Here is a 15,882-nt window from a genome sequence, read left to right as displayed (position 1 = left end):
TGCCGTCACCTGTCCTGGCACTGCCTGCCCCACACCATCACTTGTGACAACCCTTTCTCAGATCTGACAAGGGCCTCAAGATATCTTCTGGCTTCAAGCCTGCTGGCTTCTCGAGGAGTCACTGGCCCAGCCTCCTGTCCAGCAGAGGGATCAGCTCCAGGCCTGTAGGAATGTCCCTGCACCACTCAGGACCACAGGTGGCTTCCCAGGCACCCACCGGGGCAGTCCCACATCCTAGCTACTACTGTTATATAATGTAAAACCACCCCAGACTTAGTGGCATGAAACAACAGCTTTTGTATACTCACAGATTCTGTGGGCCAGGAAGCTAAGAAGTCAGTCGGAGTGGCTCCTCTCTTATTTTCTGATTACTGGGAAGATTCAAAGGCTGTGTTACCTTGGGCAAGGTGCTTCACCTCTCTGTGCCTCAGTTTCCTCATCTATAAAGTGAGGATGACATCAGTACTTAAAGCATCATGGGGAAGAGCACATGAATTAATGATGTGTAAAGGGTTCACAATTGTGCCTGCATGTGGTAAGCGCCATATAAACTTCTGCTCTTCTGACAGTTTGTTAGAATTAGTTCATTCAAGTCTCACAACAACCCTTTGAGGCAGGTACTGTTATCCTGCTTGTTTTATGGATGAGGCCCCTGAGGCACAGGGACATTTTGCTGGTCTAGTATCTTTGGAAGATGGGGCTCTGGATGCTGCCAGAGAAGGTGCCTCAACGATGACAAAAGAGGACAGACAGTCCTTCCTGCAGAGGGAGCAACCTTTGCAAAGGCCCAAGGTGAGCCAGAGCATGGGGCACATAAGGAACTGCCAGTGGAGTGTGGATGGAGCCTGGAAATCAAGAGGGAGTGGTGGGGAGACTGGAGAGAAAGTCGGCAGAGCTTGGTAAGGCCCCTGTGCCCACCCACAGATGAGCATTTATTTACTGGGTTCCTATCATGTGCTAGGCCATGTACCGTGTCTAAGAATATAAGAATGAGTAATTCTGTCCCTTCCCTGAGAGGTTCTATCAGTTTGGATGCATTTGGCTAGAATTCAGAAAACCTGAACAGCAATGACTTAAGGAAGTAAAAGGATTTTCCTCACATAACAGTAAATCCAGAGCGAGGCAGTACAGGGCTGACGTAGTAGCTGCTTGGAAGCCACTGGGGGCTCCATCCTCTCCCTGTCTTTCTGCTGTGCCTCATTAGCCCGTTAGTCCACCAGGCTTTAGGCCTCATGGTTGCAACACGGCTACTGCACCTCCAGACATCACACAAGTGTTCCAAGGTTCCTGGTTGGTCCTGTGGGTGGCTTTACAGGTGGCATCCCCAGAATTCCTGCCAAAAGGGAAACTGCTGAACAGCAGCTGCATCTGAGCAGAGATCAGGTAAACTGAGGACCTAGCACATGACAGGTCTAAGAGGAGGCTGCATTACCCCTGGCGCGGCTGCTTCGCCTACCTGTGGAGCCTGTGATGCAGCGGGGGCTCTGGCCAAAGTCCTCATTGTTCCTCCTCCTGCCCCCACCTCTCCTCCTGCTCAGAAATGTTCTTCTGTCTTCCACAAGCCCTGCCTTCAAAGGGCAGCCTCCAGGTGACCTGCCACCCAAGTGCTCCTGCTTTGGTGATAGCCCAGATAGGCAAGCAGCCCTCCCTGGGCAATTGTACACCACACACACACACACACACACACACACACACACACGCACAGCCTGCCTCCCACCAGCTCTCCTTCACATCCAAAGACCCTATCTGTAATCGCCAGGAAGGAACAAATCATCGAGGACACACATCCCTGGCCACCGGGCCCTGCTCCCTGTGGCAGGGGCCCCCTTGGTTTGCCTGGAGCCCCTGCAAAACCAACTTGACAAATACCTTGCACCCCACATGTCCACTGCACGGGCACACCCCTGTCTGCCATCCGTGGCTGTCTTCTGGAAAGCCCAGCTCCTCTGAGGGGCCTGGTTCCGCTCAGCCCCTCTCTCCAGCACAGCTGCCACCCTGCCCCTTCTCACCCAGATAAATAAAACACACCTGCCCAAAAGGCCAGTTGGCAACTGAACACCTTGATGGCTTTATTAACTTTCCTGGGGAAATCCCATGCCCAAGTACGTACAGAGAACCCCTAAGGCAACCCCAGACCCTTCCCCTGAGACTTTCGCTCACCCCCCACTCACCCAGGCCTGCTTTCCAGTTGGTGATCTGAGGCCTTCATTTTGCTCTCTGCAGCACCATCTGAACTTGAGGCAGACGTGCTGTCAGCAGAATAAAAACAAACTGAGACCTGCTGCTTCCAGCAGCCCTGTGGCTCCAACATAGTTTATCTTGGGCCTGAAACATTGCAAAGGAACGTAGTCCGTCCTTTGCCAGGGACCGGCCTGGAGGAGCGCCGGCCTGCGTGTGCTTCCTGCTGGTACCCACTAGGACGCCTGGAGCCCACTCAGGCCACAGACACTCCTTCAGAGTGGCCCTGGCCTTCCACGGCCAGCAGAACCTCAACGGGCACACAAGCAAAAAATAACAAGCCCGAAACAGGTCGAGGAGCCACTCAGACCTCCAGTTGGGGAGCTGGGATTTGCAAATTCAAAACATGCCTGAGAGCCACCATGTGCTTTCAATTTCCCTGTTACGGTAAAAGAAGAAAGAAAGGAAAAAAAAGATATCGAAAGCGTGGATCAGGAGTCACTCAGAGAATGCTCCCCAAACAATTCAAAATGGCATTTCCTGAGATTAATTTTAAATGGACAGTTTGATATTCGATTATCACAATCCCTTCACAGTATAGAAAATGAGTGGCCCGGGAAGTCCCCAGAACTTGTAATATAAGAGCTCATCAATCTCCCATCTGCACAGGGGCAGATCTGAGTGTAGGGTCCTTACCTACTCTGGGTTTGCCATACTGTCCCCATTTGTGGCCCAGGCTTCCGAGTGCCCAGCCATATCCATGGGGATGTGACCTTGGAACCAAGCATGGGGCCCCTCCGTGACCTGGGCAGGAAATGGACGGCAAGGACCTCCCCAGGATGGAGAAGCAGGATGGTCTCCAATAGCTACACCACATGTCAGCCAGAGACAGCGGCAGTCCCGCCCTGGCCACCTGATGCAGGTCCTCTCATGCAGCGTTGACCCAGAACCAACTGCCTTGGGATTAAATAAGTCCCAGGTGTTCTGATCCTGGGAGGGGAAGGGATGACTCAAGATGGATGAGCTATTACAGGGACCAAGAAGAAAACCAAAAATGATGTCATCATATTTGTACTTCAAAAATCAAAGAAAGAAGCACACCCAAGTCTGGGCTGCAGCTGTTTGGGTGACTGGCCTGACGGCCATTTCTGCTTTCTCCTGCCTGGCCATGGGGTCTGTTCTCACCCGCCTTCCTCTGCACTCAGGCCTGGGGTGTCAGTAAGGATGCGAGGGGCTGCAAACACAGAACCTCCCAACTCAGACTGGCTTACGTCATAACGATTCAATGTCTCACAAACTGGAAGCCCAGTCCTACCTGTGTTGGCCCATCCCCTCCCCCGGCCCCACCCCAGGCAGGCCATGAAAGGGCCTTGCAGCCTTAACAAGAGCAACATGTACAGGAAGAAGGGGCCATCTTCTTCTCTGGAACCTCCTTCTTGAGAAAGAGCAAACCTTTCTTCCCAGAACCACCCCTCACCCCGGCTCCCTCATCTCTTGTTGGCCAGATTGGGTCATGCCTGCTCCCAAATCAGTGCCAGGAGGGGACATTGGATCACATGACCAGGCCTGATTAGTGGGAATTAGGGCTGGTCCTGGGGTCAGGGCAAGTCCCCTCCTCTTTAGTCATGTTGGGGCAGGGGTTGGGGAAACACCTGAGCAGAGTACGGTTCTGTCAGGAAAGCAGGAGGACGCACGCTGGCATGTGACCGACAACGCTCACTGTACCCAGTAGACGTGAGAGAGGAGCCCTGTGCCAGTTTCCTGTGGCTGCTTAACAAAGGGCCACAAACTGGTGGCTTAAAACAACAGAAATGTATTCTCCCATGGCTCTGGCGCCCAGAAGTCCCAAATCAGTGTGTCAGCAGGGCCGTGCTCCTCTGGAAGCTCTCAGGGAAGATCCTTCCTGCCGCTTCCCGCTTCTGGGGTGGTGGCAGCCCTTGGCTCCAGTCTCGTCCTGTGTCTTCACCTGCACGTCTCCCGTGTGTCCACGTCTCTGGCTCCAAGTTCCCCTCCTGTTACAAGGACACCAGTCAGACTCGATTCAGGGCCATCCTACCCGAGTGTGATTTCATCTTGACTTGATTACCACTGCAAAGACCTTATTTCCAAATAAAGTTCCATTCACAGGTTCCAGGTGGACATGAATTTGGGGCGGGGGGAGGGGGGGTCACTATTCGATCTATTACAAACCTCAAGTGAAAGAACAGACTGTATGAACCACATGCCGAGAGCAGGCCTGGTTTCTAGGCAGGGCCGTCTGGGGAAAACTGAAAAGCAGGCACAGATCCTCTCCTCCTGCCAGAGGCCCCTCCTAGAAACACACAGGTGGGTGCCCTCCTCCATGCCCGCCCCAACCGCGTGGAAGGAGAGGGCTGCAGGGCCGTTTCTCCCCTCCCCCTGATTCTGCAAGCTGTGCTTCCGGTTTTGCTAAGAATTGCCTGTCGCTTAACCTCAACTCTGTGCAAAATGGTGGCAACCATCTACCCTGTCGGCAATGCGTCAGTCGGGCTTGGTTTCCAGTTCCCCGCAGTTCCAGTGCTCAGTCTTCACACTCTGTCAGGCCGCAGCGAGGTGAGCTCCTCACCACCTAACATTAGAAGAAGCAGCTGAAACCATCTCAAGACAAAACTATAAGGCAGGCACAATCCAGCCAGGGAGTTCTCCATCCTTCTGTTCTGCGCACGTTCTCCCATCTCTGCCGCCACTCCAGCATTTATTAGTAAGTTACTTCCCTGCAGGTCTTCTGTCTCCCTCTCTGTAAGGGGAAGGGGTGTGTCCAGGAGACAAAGAGGAAAATGGGCTGCTACAGAGCCTAGTGCAGAAAGCATGCTCAGTCCTGTTAACTGCAAGCTAGTAACGCTGTTGTATGGCGATAGACACAGAAGTAGTCAGAGCTCACATACAAGGTTCGCAATGCCTGGCTTCAAGTGTGACATGTCGCAGGAAGAGTTGCATTTTAAATGAAAAAAAGCCTTGAAATGGTGACATTTCCAGTGGCTGGTGGACAGTGTGGGGGGATGCACAAGCAGGGGCAGCAGCCCTCTGTAGTAGCTGGGAACAGGGAACTGAGGGACCATCTCCAAACAAAGCCATCCTAGGAGGGGAGTGCCAGGCTGGGCCTGCCTGGACCAGCTCAGCATTCAGAGTACAGGGCATGACAGCGTCTGTAGCCTGAAGCCCTATTTCTGATGGTAGGAGGCTGCTGATACAAACTCTGGCCTCACCAGGAAGGCCCAGAAACTGGGGAGAGAGCCCAAGGAGGTGCCCAGCAGCTCCAGCAGGGAGCTGAAAGGTCCCTTTTCCCCACCCCAGGGCCTAACTGCTCCTCCCACTGTGGCTGGTAAATTTGGTGTCAGACACTTATATGCTGGTAAGGGTTAGGGGAACACCTGAGCAGATGCCTGGAACCACCCAAGGCAGCTGGGGAAAAAAAGAGTCAAGGTTAGGGATGGAGTCAGGGAAGGACTCAGAGCAAAGATCCAGCCAGAGGAACAAGTATCATCATTACCATTATCACCATCATCTATGATCATTGAATTTTTATCAGGGATTAGGCACTGTGCTTTAGAGTCATTATTTAATTTAATCCTCAGAACTACCCTGTGAGGTCAGTATTATCATCCCCATTTTACAGATGAGGAAACTAAGGCTCAGAGATGGTAAATCAACTTCCCAAAGCCACCAGGCAGTGGGTGATCCAGGACTCAAAGCCAGGTTTGCCTGCCTCCAGAGGATATGATCTAAACCATTATCTCTTACTGCCTCCTAGGGCCCGTCAGTAATTACAGGAGCAGATGGGTCAGGAGCTGAGTGATTACTCAGAAAATTCCAGAAGTCTCTGTGGCTCCTCTTGGCCACATGCCAACTTTCTGCAGTGTAGTTAGGTCAGACTAGTACAAGGGTTCTGTCTTTGGGCAACAGCCACACAAAAGAGATGTTACCCACAGTTTACATAGTTCGCGTGTAAAATGAAGGCACTTTGAGCCCCACCTCAACACCAAGATGCATCCAAACAAAACGGAAATGCACTTCCACTAAGCCCTGAAAAGGAATGAAGGTCTTGAACCAATGTCTTACCTGAAGGGGCACTTGTATCAGACGACACTCAAGACTTCTTTAAAACATTCTCTATTCTCTCTTGGTCTCACACACAGCAACATTTGTTCTCCACTCTCTCCCCACACTCCCACCCCCGTTCTCAGATCCGCGGCCTTCTGCCCACTCTTCCTCTGTGGGTAGTAACCAACTCCCTTCCCGTGGCTTCTTTCGTTCTGCTTCTGGACCCTTCACCTCGTTCACCAGGGAGAAGACCAGACATTCAGGTGCTGCAAACAAAGGTGGCGTGAGGAAGCTTGTAAATATCACATCTTTCGCTATCTCCATCTCAATTGGTTGAGGAAACTGAGGCTCAGAGAGGGCAATGACAGCTACGAGAAGGCCAAGTGGGGACCTTGCCAAATTCTGAGCACCCAGCTATCCCCCCTCCCGGGACCTCAGCCTCCCTAACAAAACAAGGGAGAGTCCAGGCGACCCCAACATTCCTCTCCTGATAACTCAGGCCTGTGAGGGGCAGGTGCTAACATGTGGAGAAAGCCTGGACGTGGGCTCTGGACCTGACTCTACCACTTACTAGCTGTGACATCAGGCTTCTCCTCGGAGCCTCAGACTTCCCTTCTGCCTTGGGGTGTTGGGACAGATGGCTTGAGCTGGAGGCTGGGGTGCCTTCCTGCTCTAATACCAACAAACCTTTCTGATGTTCTACAACTCTGAGGTCCCTCCACCCCCAAACTTCTATGAGCTAATGTGCGTCTCCAGCTTTCTGCTGGAAGGAAAAAACTGAAACATTAAAATCCTTGTGGTGTGGAGACAAAAGGAATTTGAGCTCCAAATACCCTTCCTTAAGAAAGAACTCCTTTCCCACAGTCTCCTGTCAGTTCCTTGAAGCTAAAATTCACAGTGGGTTTTCTCTTTGGAGCATCCTGACAGCTTGAGAAGGGAAACAAGATTTTTCAAAGAAAAACCCTCCAGCAACATTTTTTTTTTGTTTTTCAAGGCTCTGTTTTCAACACGCAGGTTTTAATCTTTGCAAACCTGAAGCCCAGACTTCAGAGAAGACAAGGGAAGCTCTAACCCTAAGAACAACGAGCCGAGTGCAAACATTCCCTGCATCCTGCAGTGATCAGTTGTGGACCCGCTAGAAACCCCCGCCATCTGTTCCTGCAGCTTGTGGGGGGAGATTTGCCTTCCTTTTACACAGAATTAAGATCTCATTGTTCCTAGCTTGGAGAGGCATAAACACACACATACCACCCAGAAAATGAATCTGCAGAAAAATCTCCAGTTCTTACAAGGGGTCTATAATTCTCTCTCTCACAGTGGTCACTGTCTCTCATACTTTTGTGTGCACGCGAGTCACTTGAAGACTTTTTTCAATGTCTCTTCTGGGTCAGGAGGTCCGGGGAGGGGCCTGAGCATCTGCATTTCTCACAAGCTTCCAGGTGACACGGAAGCTGTTGGTCTGCAATCAGTTTTGAGTAGCAAGGGCTCAGACCACAAAAAGCATCTCATCATATCACAAAGCAAGTGGTCTGGAGGTAGAGAGACGCAGGGCTGTTTGCAGTTCAATCATGTCAGCACGCTTGGTCAGTGTCTGCAATTTTCCTGGAAATAGCTTATCCTCACATGAACGATTCCTAACAGGATGCAGAAGGTGGCTCTTTCCCCGTGTCTGTTCCTTTTACTAGGAAGGGAACAATTTCCCCAGAAGTCACGTAAGAGATGCCCCTTAATGTCTCATTGGCCAGCGCTCTGTCTCATGGCCATGGAGGCTGCAAGGGAGCCTGGGAAAGTGAGCATCTGGTAAAACGGAATGAGATTACTATGGCAGGCACTTTCAGCAAACAAAAAAAGGAAATGGCTGCTGGCTGACCAGCCAGCAATATCTGCAACAGCCATCTTTCAAATACTTGAGGCCACCCCTACATTCTCTGTCTATTGGGGACCAGTGGAAAGAGACAAGGGTCATGCCAGGTTTTCAACATGGAACAGATGCTGGCAGTGGGAGGCAACCCTCGTCTGTGACGCAGGTGGGACACAGCTCAGGTGATTCTCATCTGGGGACTCAGGTGGGTCACAGGCCAGGTGCCCCCATAGCCCAGCCAGAGCACGAGCCCTGCAGCCCCTCCCGTCAGGCAGCTGGAGCCAGCGCCAACGACACACCCAGAGTCCCCTTCTCCCTTCTTCTGCAGGAGCGAACACATCATGTTTCCTGGTATCCTGGATACCACATCAGGGACACAAAGCTGAGAAGTGTATCTGCTGAGCCAACTGCTAGCAGTGCCAACAAAACTCGTCCCGCTGCCCCACAGAGCACTGAGTGCTGGGAACCAAGGTATCAGTTTTTCCAGAAGCAATACACTGCCCCTTGGAAACAAGGGTTACCATGGTGATGTTTTCTACCTGGGCAGCTCGGGTGAGGTTGGAAATAGAACCCACGTAAAGCAGCCCAGCACAGCGCCCGTGGGCAGAGGACAGGCAGGTTGGGAAAGTCACTCCTCTTGGTGTCCTGATGGGTTTGGACCTTCAGGGTCACGTGGAGGCTCTCCGTGAGAGACGTGGAAGGGCCCCACTTTGCAGTCAGACCTGGATTCCCAGGAGGTCAGCCTGGTGAAGGAGTTTCCAAGCCTGGGAATCACTTCCCAGTGAGTTTGCTCATCTCTGATGGAAATGCGATGGGTGCTGGTTTTAACAACTGTGTCCAGTGAGCAGGCTGGTTCCCTCATTTCCAGGTTCTGGGTCGGGGAGAAGCCTCAGCGGCCACCTGATAAACATTTGTGGGTCAGTAGCTTTTCTCTCTCAACTTCCAGCATTTGCAGCCAACACTGAATGTGTGGAGGGGAGGACGGGAAGCAGCAGCACACCCCTCTCTGGGGTCATGGATTAGACTGAGCTTCCCACACTAGTCGGGTGGGGACTTCAAAGCCACAGGACGAGCTGCGTGCCCCTACCTGGAGCATCTATTGCCTCCATGGTGAGTGTCTTCATTTCCTAGGGCTGCCAAGGACCACAAATAGGGTACTTAAAGCAACAGAAATGTATTGTCTCCCAGTTCTGGAGGCTGGAAGGCCAGAGTCAAGGTTGGCAGGGCCGCGCTCCCCCTGAAGGTTCTGGGGGAGGAGCCTTCTTTGCCTCTTCCGGGTGCTGGTGGTTGCCGCAATCCTTGGCATTCCCCAGCGTGCAGCTGCAGCGCCACGGTCTCTGCATCCATCATCACATGGCCTTCTCCCCACATGTGTCTATGTTTCTGGCTTTCTTCTCCTTGTCTTACAAGGACAGCAGTCACATTGGATTAAGGGCCCCACCCCACTCAAGTATGACCTCACTGCAATTTACGTCCACACAACAATGTTTCAAATAATCTCACATTCTGGTGGTTAGGATTTCAACATATCTTTCTGGAGGACACAATTCAACCCATAACAGCAATTTTAAAACATTGTTTTTGTGTTGAACCCAACATGGGTGAATGAGGGAATCAAACATAAAATTCATATGAGCTAAAATGAAGACCCTCACACCCGCAGCAGGCTGGACCCCAGATCTCCTTCACCCTCCTCTGTCTTTGCAGGTGCTTGGGGAAAGAGATCAAAAGGCAGAGTCTGGAGCCAGAAGAACTCATTTTTTCATGTATGGTGGGCAGGCCGCTTAGCCCCTCCGAGACTCATCTGAGATGAGAATAAAAGCGGCCAAATTATGTAAAGCTGGAATCAATTGGCATGATGGCTCACAAGCTCAAATGTGCCTAGACCCTTGAGGGTGTCAAGAAAAGAATGTGAAAGAATTTGAAACAAGCGGACAAGATCCCCAGGTGTCCTGTGTAGAGCACCCTCCCGGGTGTCTGCCTTCCTAGGGGCTGGTACCTCTCACTGTCTTTGAGCTCTTTGACAACTCTGTAGTCAAAGTCAGTGTAGACACTGAGAGCAATGCCAGTGACGTAAATCAGTTTTGTCTGGTGGACTGTCACTGCTCGTTGCCCTGTGACCGATGACCAGTTGGGGCATCTATTTGTAAGTTCCTTTCAGCATTCCCAGTTGACTCTATGTGTGTTCTTTGAATTTTCCTTTGAACTGGTTGTAACATAATACTACGGGTTTCCCCATTAAATGATGAGTTACGTAACTCATCACGCAAGAGTTAAACGGACATGCGTTCATTTCATATTCTCTGGGAATCATGATTTCAACTTTTACAAAATTTATCTTTTTAACAGGCACAATAGGGCAAAGCACTTGAATGTACAAGTTCCAGGAAAGTTGTGAAATGTATGGTCACAAATCACAGCAGTAATAATAACAACAATAATAATCATCATAATAATAATACCAGGATGTGACACATGCAGGGATCCGGTCACTCAAACGTAATCTCCAAAGGGATTTGCCAACTGTTCAGGATTTGATCAGCAAGGGGCAAATTCTCAGGTGGCCAGCAGGCTGCAGGAAGGCCAGAGAGCTGTATTTCAGCTCCACAGAGTGCAGAGCAATGAGGTTAGGTCTGAAAGATAGCAAACAGGATCATAAAAGCGTCACCACTGGCTGCATGGTTGGCCTCATGCGTGCCAACAGCCTGGAGCCAGGTTGCTGAGACGTTGCTGACAGCCTGGTGGGTAGAGGTCCAGGGCTGTGGCCGTGCAGGGGCTGTCCAGCATGATAAATCCACATCCATAGATAAGCACAGCCCGCCTTCGGCCTGCAGGGACTCCACCCTCCTGCTCCTCTTCCCAGATGGAGGAGGCAGAGCCCCTGTTGCCCCACAGAGTAGAAGAATCTGTACAACTGCGGTCTCCAGAGCTGAGGCTAGGGCAGGCCCATGGTCTTGGTCATCTGTTGCTTTTTCCTCCTGGGGTCATCCTGCAATGCGCCACAGCTTGGGACAGGAAGTGCCAGCCCTGTGAGGTTAATGTCAAGAAGTCCTGTCCACAAGACTGTGCAAAGAACCCAGGCTTGGGCATGAGGCTGACCTGGGTTTGAATCCCAACTCCCTTCCTTGCCTGCTGTGTCTCCTCGAAGGAGGTGCTCAGTTCAGTTTCCTCAGACCATAACAGGAGAATAAGAACAGTGTGCCCCTGGTGGGTCGTGGAGATTACCTGGGAATATGTGAAATGTGCTGAAACCAGTGCCTGGTACAGAGCAGACTCTAGCTAAATATGGGTTCCCCACCTCCTCCTTCTTATAGAGTGGAAACACAAGGATTATGTCAGTTCTCAAAACACTAGACAAGATTTGGCCATGCTTTAATTCTGGCTCTGACACATACTCATTTCTGTTCTCTGGGTCTTTAAAATAAGGGGACCTGAACCAGGTAAGGGATGTATGCATTCAACATCACCATTTGTCAGGACCTGGGAAAAAGGAGTTGCTTTCCTCAGAAACGGCTGCAAAGTTTCAGCAAAACACTGCTCCTACTCTCTCTTCCTCTTGACCTTCCCCCACATAGATGCTTTTCAGCTAGACAAGAAGTTCTGGGTGGAGCTGAACAAATCTGAGGATGGCTCCTCAGAGTTACATGCAGAATTTTCTATAGCCCTCACTGTCCTCTGGAAAACAGCCAGCATCTCTGCAGCATTTCCAACAAACAGCCTCCAAAGAAACAAGCCACAGCCCTTCTTTTCCTCACTCAGATGCTTGGCCGGTCTCAGGAGTCAGAGACCAGATCATGGGCTCCCCAGAGCAGGTGTGTGGCTTCAGCTGTCCCAGAGCAGCTGTCCAGATGTAGGTCAGCGTGGGCAGCTGGCCTGTTATTCAAGGTGATGGAATTCTGTGGCCTGGAAAGCTCACTGCATTCAGGAAGGAATCAGCCTCCCCGTTTCTGCCAAATGGTGAAAATATTAAGTGAAAAACAGTGTTGAGAATCAAGGGGAGCTGGGGGGCAAATGTGTCCTTAAATAACTCCCAGTTTGCACCTCCAGTTACTCTTCACCCTGAACTTCTGGTGGCAGCATCAACATCAGAGAAGGCCCCAGAGAGCAATTCCTTTCCCTCTCCTATGAAGACCACACTTCTTCTGGAAGACATTTCCCCTTTGATGACTATTCCAAGAACGCAAGGAGAGTTCGTATTTTCTTATGAAAGTTGTGCCTCCAGACTGAACGGTGCTGGTGCAGACACACCAACAGCTAAACAGAGTCATCAATATGCTCCAGATGTGAACATCCAAACACAAAAGAGATGTTTTTAAAATCACGCCTGCCCCACCAAGAAGGTCCCACTCAAGAGCTGTTTCAAGTGCATTGGAAATGATTCCATTAATTGTAACCCACGTATCTCCCTGCCTCTGAGGAGCTGGATAAGATTGGCACTGACCTTTTCCCAGGGTCTGTAGAAGTCCACAGCTCTGGGAGAGCAGGGGAGTGTGTTAATGCCCTCAAGGTTACCTCTGGTCCTCAGTTTATGGTTGATGCCCCCCCACCTCCTCCCACACACAACCTCTATTGCTCATAAAGCCGCCTCAGACCCAGATTCTGCAGTTTGTACACACACACACACACACACACGCACGCACGCACACAGACATACCACTCATATGTAGCACTTATATGTTTATAGATTTTTACAGGGTAATTGGAGGCAAGGAGTGAATACCTGGGCAGAGATTGCTACCTGTTCATCACAATTGGCTCCCTTCCTCTGGGCACAGAGACTACATTTCCCAGCTTCCCTTGCAATTGGGTTTGGCCATATGACAAGTTCTAGCCAATGGAAGATGAGTAGAGGTGAATTGCCACTGGCTATGCATATAACAGAATAGTCTTCAGCAATAAGGAACAAACCACTGACCCATGCTACGTCAGCATGAACCTTAAAAACATTATGCTCAGTGAAAGAAGCCAGACACAAGAGACCACATACTGTATGATTTCATTTATATGAAATGTCCAAAATAGGCAAATCTATAGGAATGGAAGGCAGACTAGTGATTACCTATGGGGTAGGAACAGGGATTAATAATAAATGAGCTCAAGGAATCTGTTGGGAAGGTGAAAATGTTCTACAGGTCCTGAAAATTATTGAACTGTACTCCTGAAATGGGTAAACTTTATGATACTTGAAATATATCTCAATAAAGCTGTTTTTCTTTTTAAAAAAAGAAAAAGAGGTGAGCATGCCACTGCTAGGACAGAAGTGTAAAAACCTCCCACATGCTCTACTCTAGACCTTTTCCCTTCAGGCTGACAGACGCAGACAATGAAGGAAATGAGGCAGAAAGCCCCCGGGCCCCTGAATAGTACGAGGAGACAGTGCTAGGAGCAAGAAGTGATCTGCCCTGCGTTATAGCCAGGAGCCCACACAGGGTCATACAGCCCATGCCAGGGCAACTGCGCACATTTCCATGTGGATCACGTGCTGGCTCTTTGGCCACACCACTACTACAATGGTGTTTCTTGGCCAGAAGTTCTTTCGCCTTCCCCACGTCTCAGTGGGTCCTCTCTTCCTCTCCACCCTTCCACCCTCTGCCTCACCCCTACCTCTTGAATAGTCCTCAGGAATTCCAGATTCTTCTCTATTATGAGGAACATAACTGTCAGTAGAGATCAAGCAAGACGGGTTGTTTTCAGGGTAACCACAGGCGAGAGAAAGGAGGTGAAGGACTTGTCCCTGTGAGAGTTGGGGGGGAGGGTGCTAAGCTGTGGGGTGGGGGGAGGTGGGAAGCTTATGATGTCAGACTCTATTAAACTCTCTGACAAGCGTCCGGGCAGAGCTGAGGCCACTTAGCCCCATGCACTAACTGGGAAAGGGCTGTGAGCAGGCATTGGTCTGGACACACCTGTTTCCATCTCAAGCATCCAAGTCTTTCCGTTTCTCCAGAACCAGGGTGGTGTGAAGGCAGTAGGACACAGAACATTCTTTGAATCATAAAAGGGAAAAAGTATTAAATATTAGCATGAAAGAGACACCAAAACAAAGAAAAGCCTTGAAAGGTGCATATTATCTACAACGAGCAAATGATTTTTCAAGCATCATTGGAACTCTGGGGGAGAAAAATCCTGGAAAGTTTCTATGGCATAAGCAATGACAAATGGAAGTTAATTTTATAAGTGCCATTGTTATTCACAGAAGGTGTTTACAACGGTTTGGGCATTTACTTTATTCACTGTGTTGTGCTGCCGCTGTCAGGCTCCAAACCCTGCAGAACCCGCCCCTGCAAACAGCAGCCTCCCTCTCCTTTCTCCCCAGAGTGGCCTTAGAGCAACCCTTGTCAGACCTCCCTGGATTACCATGGCTTCCGCCTAACTGCTGCTCCTGCCTCCTCGCTTTCCTCCCCCAACCCACTCTTCACTGCCAGCATGATCTGTTTAACCCACGCGTATAACCATGTTGCTCTCCTTACAATCCGTGGCCACCAGGATGAAGCTCATTCCCCTGAGTGGAGCAGAGTCACACTGTTCAGTTACTCAGGTTGTGCACTGCACTGTTTAGGGGTGCTCCTAAAATGGCACACTGCACAACACACCCATCTGTGCCCCATGGTCCTAAGTGTAACATGGAGAGATCTTCAAGGTATTTAAATCCCCCAATCGCTCCGGCCTCACCTGTCACCATCTTTGACAGGCACCTTTCTGTCTAACCACTTAAAATCCCCAATCATGTGACCATGTGCCTCCAGGACTTTCCACATTCTGTTCCTCAGCCTGGAACAAATCCCACCTCCCTTCTTTACCCAGGAATTTCCCATTCGCCCTTCAAGCTCAGTTTAGCATCACACCCCCTAGGAGGCTGCCTCTGTCTCCCTCACTCAGTCCTCTATGCTCCTCGCCCCCGGCAGTCACCAGAGTGGCCATAATTTCTTTCATGTCCTATCAAAGCAGAGACCCGCCTGCACTGTGACTACGTCATCGCTTTGGGAGGTGAGAGGTGAGGTTTGGGCTGTCCCTGGAAGAGCCAGAAGCACTCACCAATGGTTCCACCTCAGCCAGGAGGATGGCCAAGAGGGAAATGCTGAGAGAAGTCAGAGGGAAACTGAGGCCAGGACAAGGGCCCTGGGCAGGCAGAGCAAAAGTCAAGGTCAGTACCACGAAACTGGAGGAAGTTGGCAGGTTATTGTTGGAAACACTCAGTCCCGGTCCCCTCCCTGCCACACCTCCTCATCTCCACCCCAGCCTTTCCTAGACGCAACCAAGAACCGCTGCTCACCCAGGGCCAGGATGACACCTGCTGAGTCAGCCCTGGGAGGGGCCGGGGCTGGCAAGGGGTGATATGGGCAGGTCGATGCAAACAGTGGGAGATGCTGCAGGCCCAGGAGCTGGTACAGCAAGGCCATTCTAATATAAAGCAACACTATGGGGCCAACAGAACCACAGTACACGTGCAGCTAATCCCCTTGAAGTGAGATGCAGGACCTCATCTCGGCTGGAAACACAATATCCTCTCCTCAGACCGCAGGCCGCTTGGCCCACGGGCAGTGGTAATGAACACCCTGGAGAGAGCGTTCTAGTTTACCAAGGAGAGATAATAAAAACGCATAATTACGGAGATTAAAATGCAGCTGTAGTGATCAACTGAGACTCACCAGAATCTTTCCGCTGGAACGATGAAAAGCCTCCAGATGGGTCTTCCATACAAAGGTCAAGTAATTGCATTCTCTCTAAAGGGAGAACTCTCCTTCTGTGTCCACACAGCAAATACCCACTTGAGAGTGCAAGCCTGG

General features: G+C 50.7%; 1 protein-coding gene across 1 annotated transcript in view; it reads right to left on the bottom strand.

Annotated features, from left to right (window-relative positions):
* CPXM2 (carboxypeptidase X, M14 family member 2) overlaps positions 1-15,808 on the bottom strand; it is a 140,569-nt gene extending 124,761 nt beyond the window's left edge. The window contains exon 1 of the mRNA XM_074338848.1: positions 15,745-15,808. Coding sequence (XP_074194949.1) covers positions 15,745-15,793 — 49 coding nt within the window. The 5' untranslated portion in view covers positions 15,794-15,808. The remainder of the gene's footprint in view (positions 1-15,744) is intronic.
* Positions 15,809-15,882: the final 74 nt, after the last annotated feature.

This window comes from Rhinolophus sinicus, linkage group LG07 (genome assembly GCF_036562045.2).
Source record: "Rhinolophus sinicus isolate RSC01 linkage group LG07, ASM3656204v1, whole genome shotgun sequence".
NCBI classification, from domain to species: Eukaryota; Metazoa; Chordata; class Mammalia; order Chiroptera; family Rhinolophidae; genus Rhinolophus; species Rhinolophus sinicus.
Note: the sequence above shows the minus strand (reverse complement) of the source record. Positions and strands in the feature narration are given on the sequence as shown.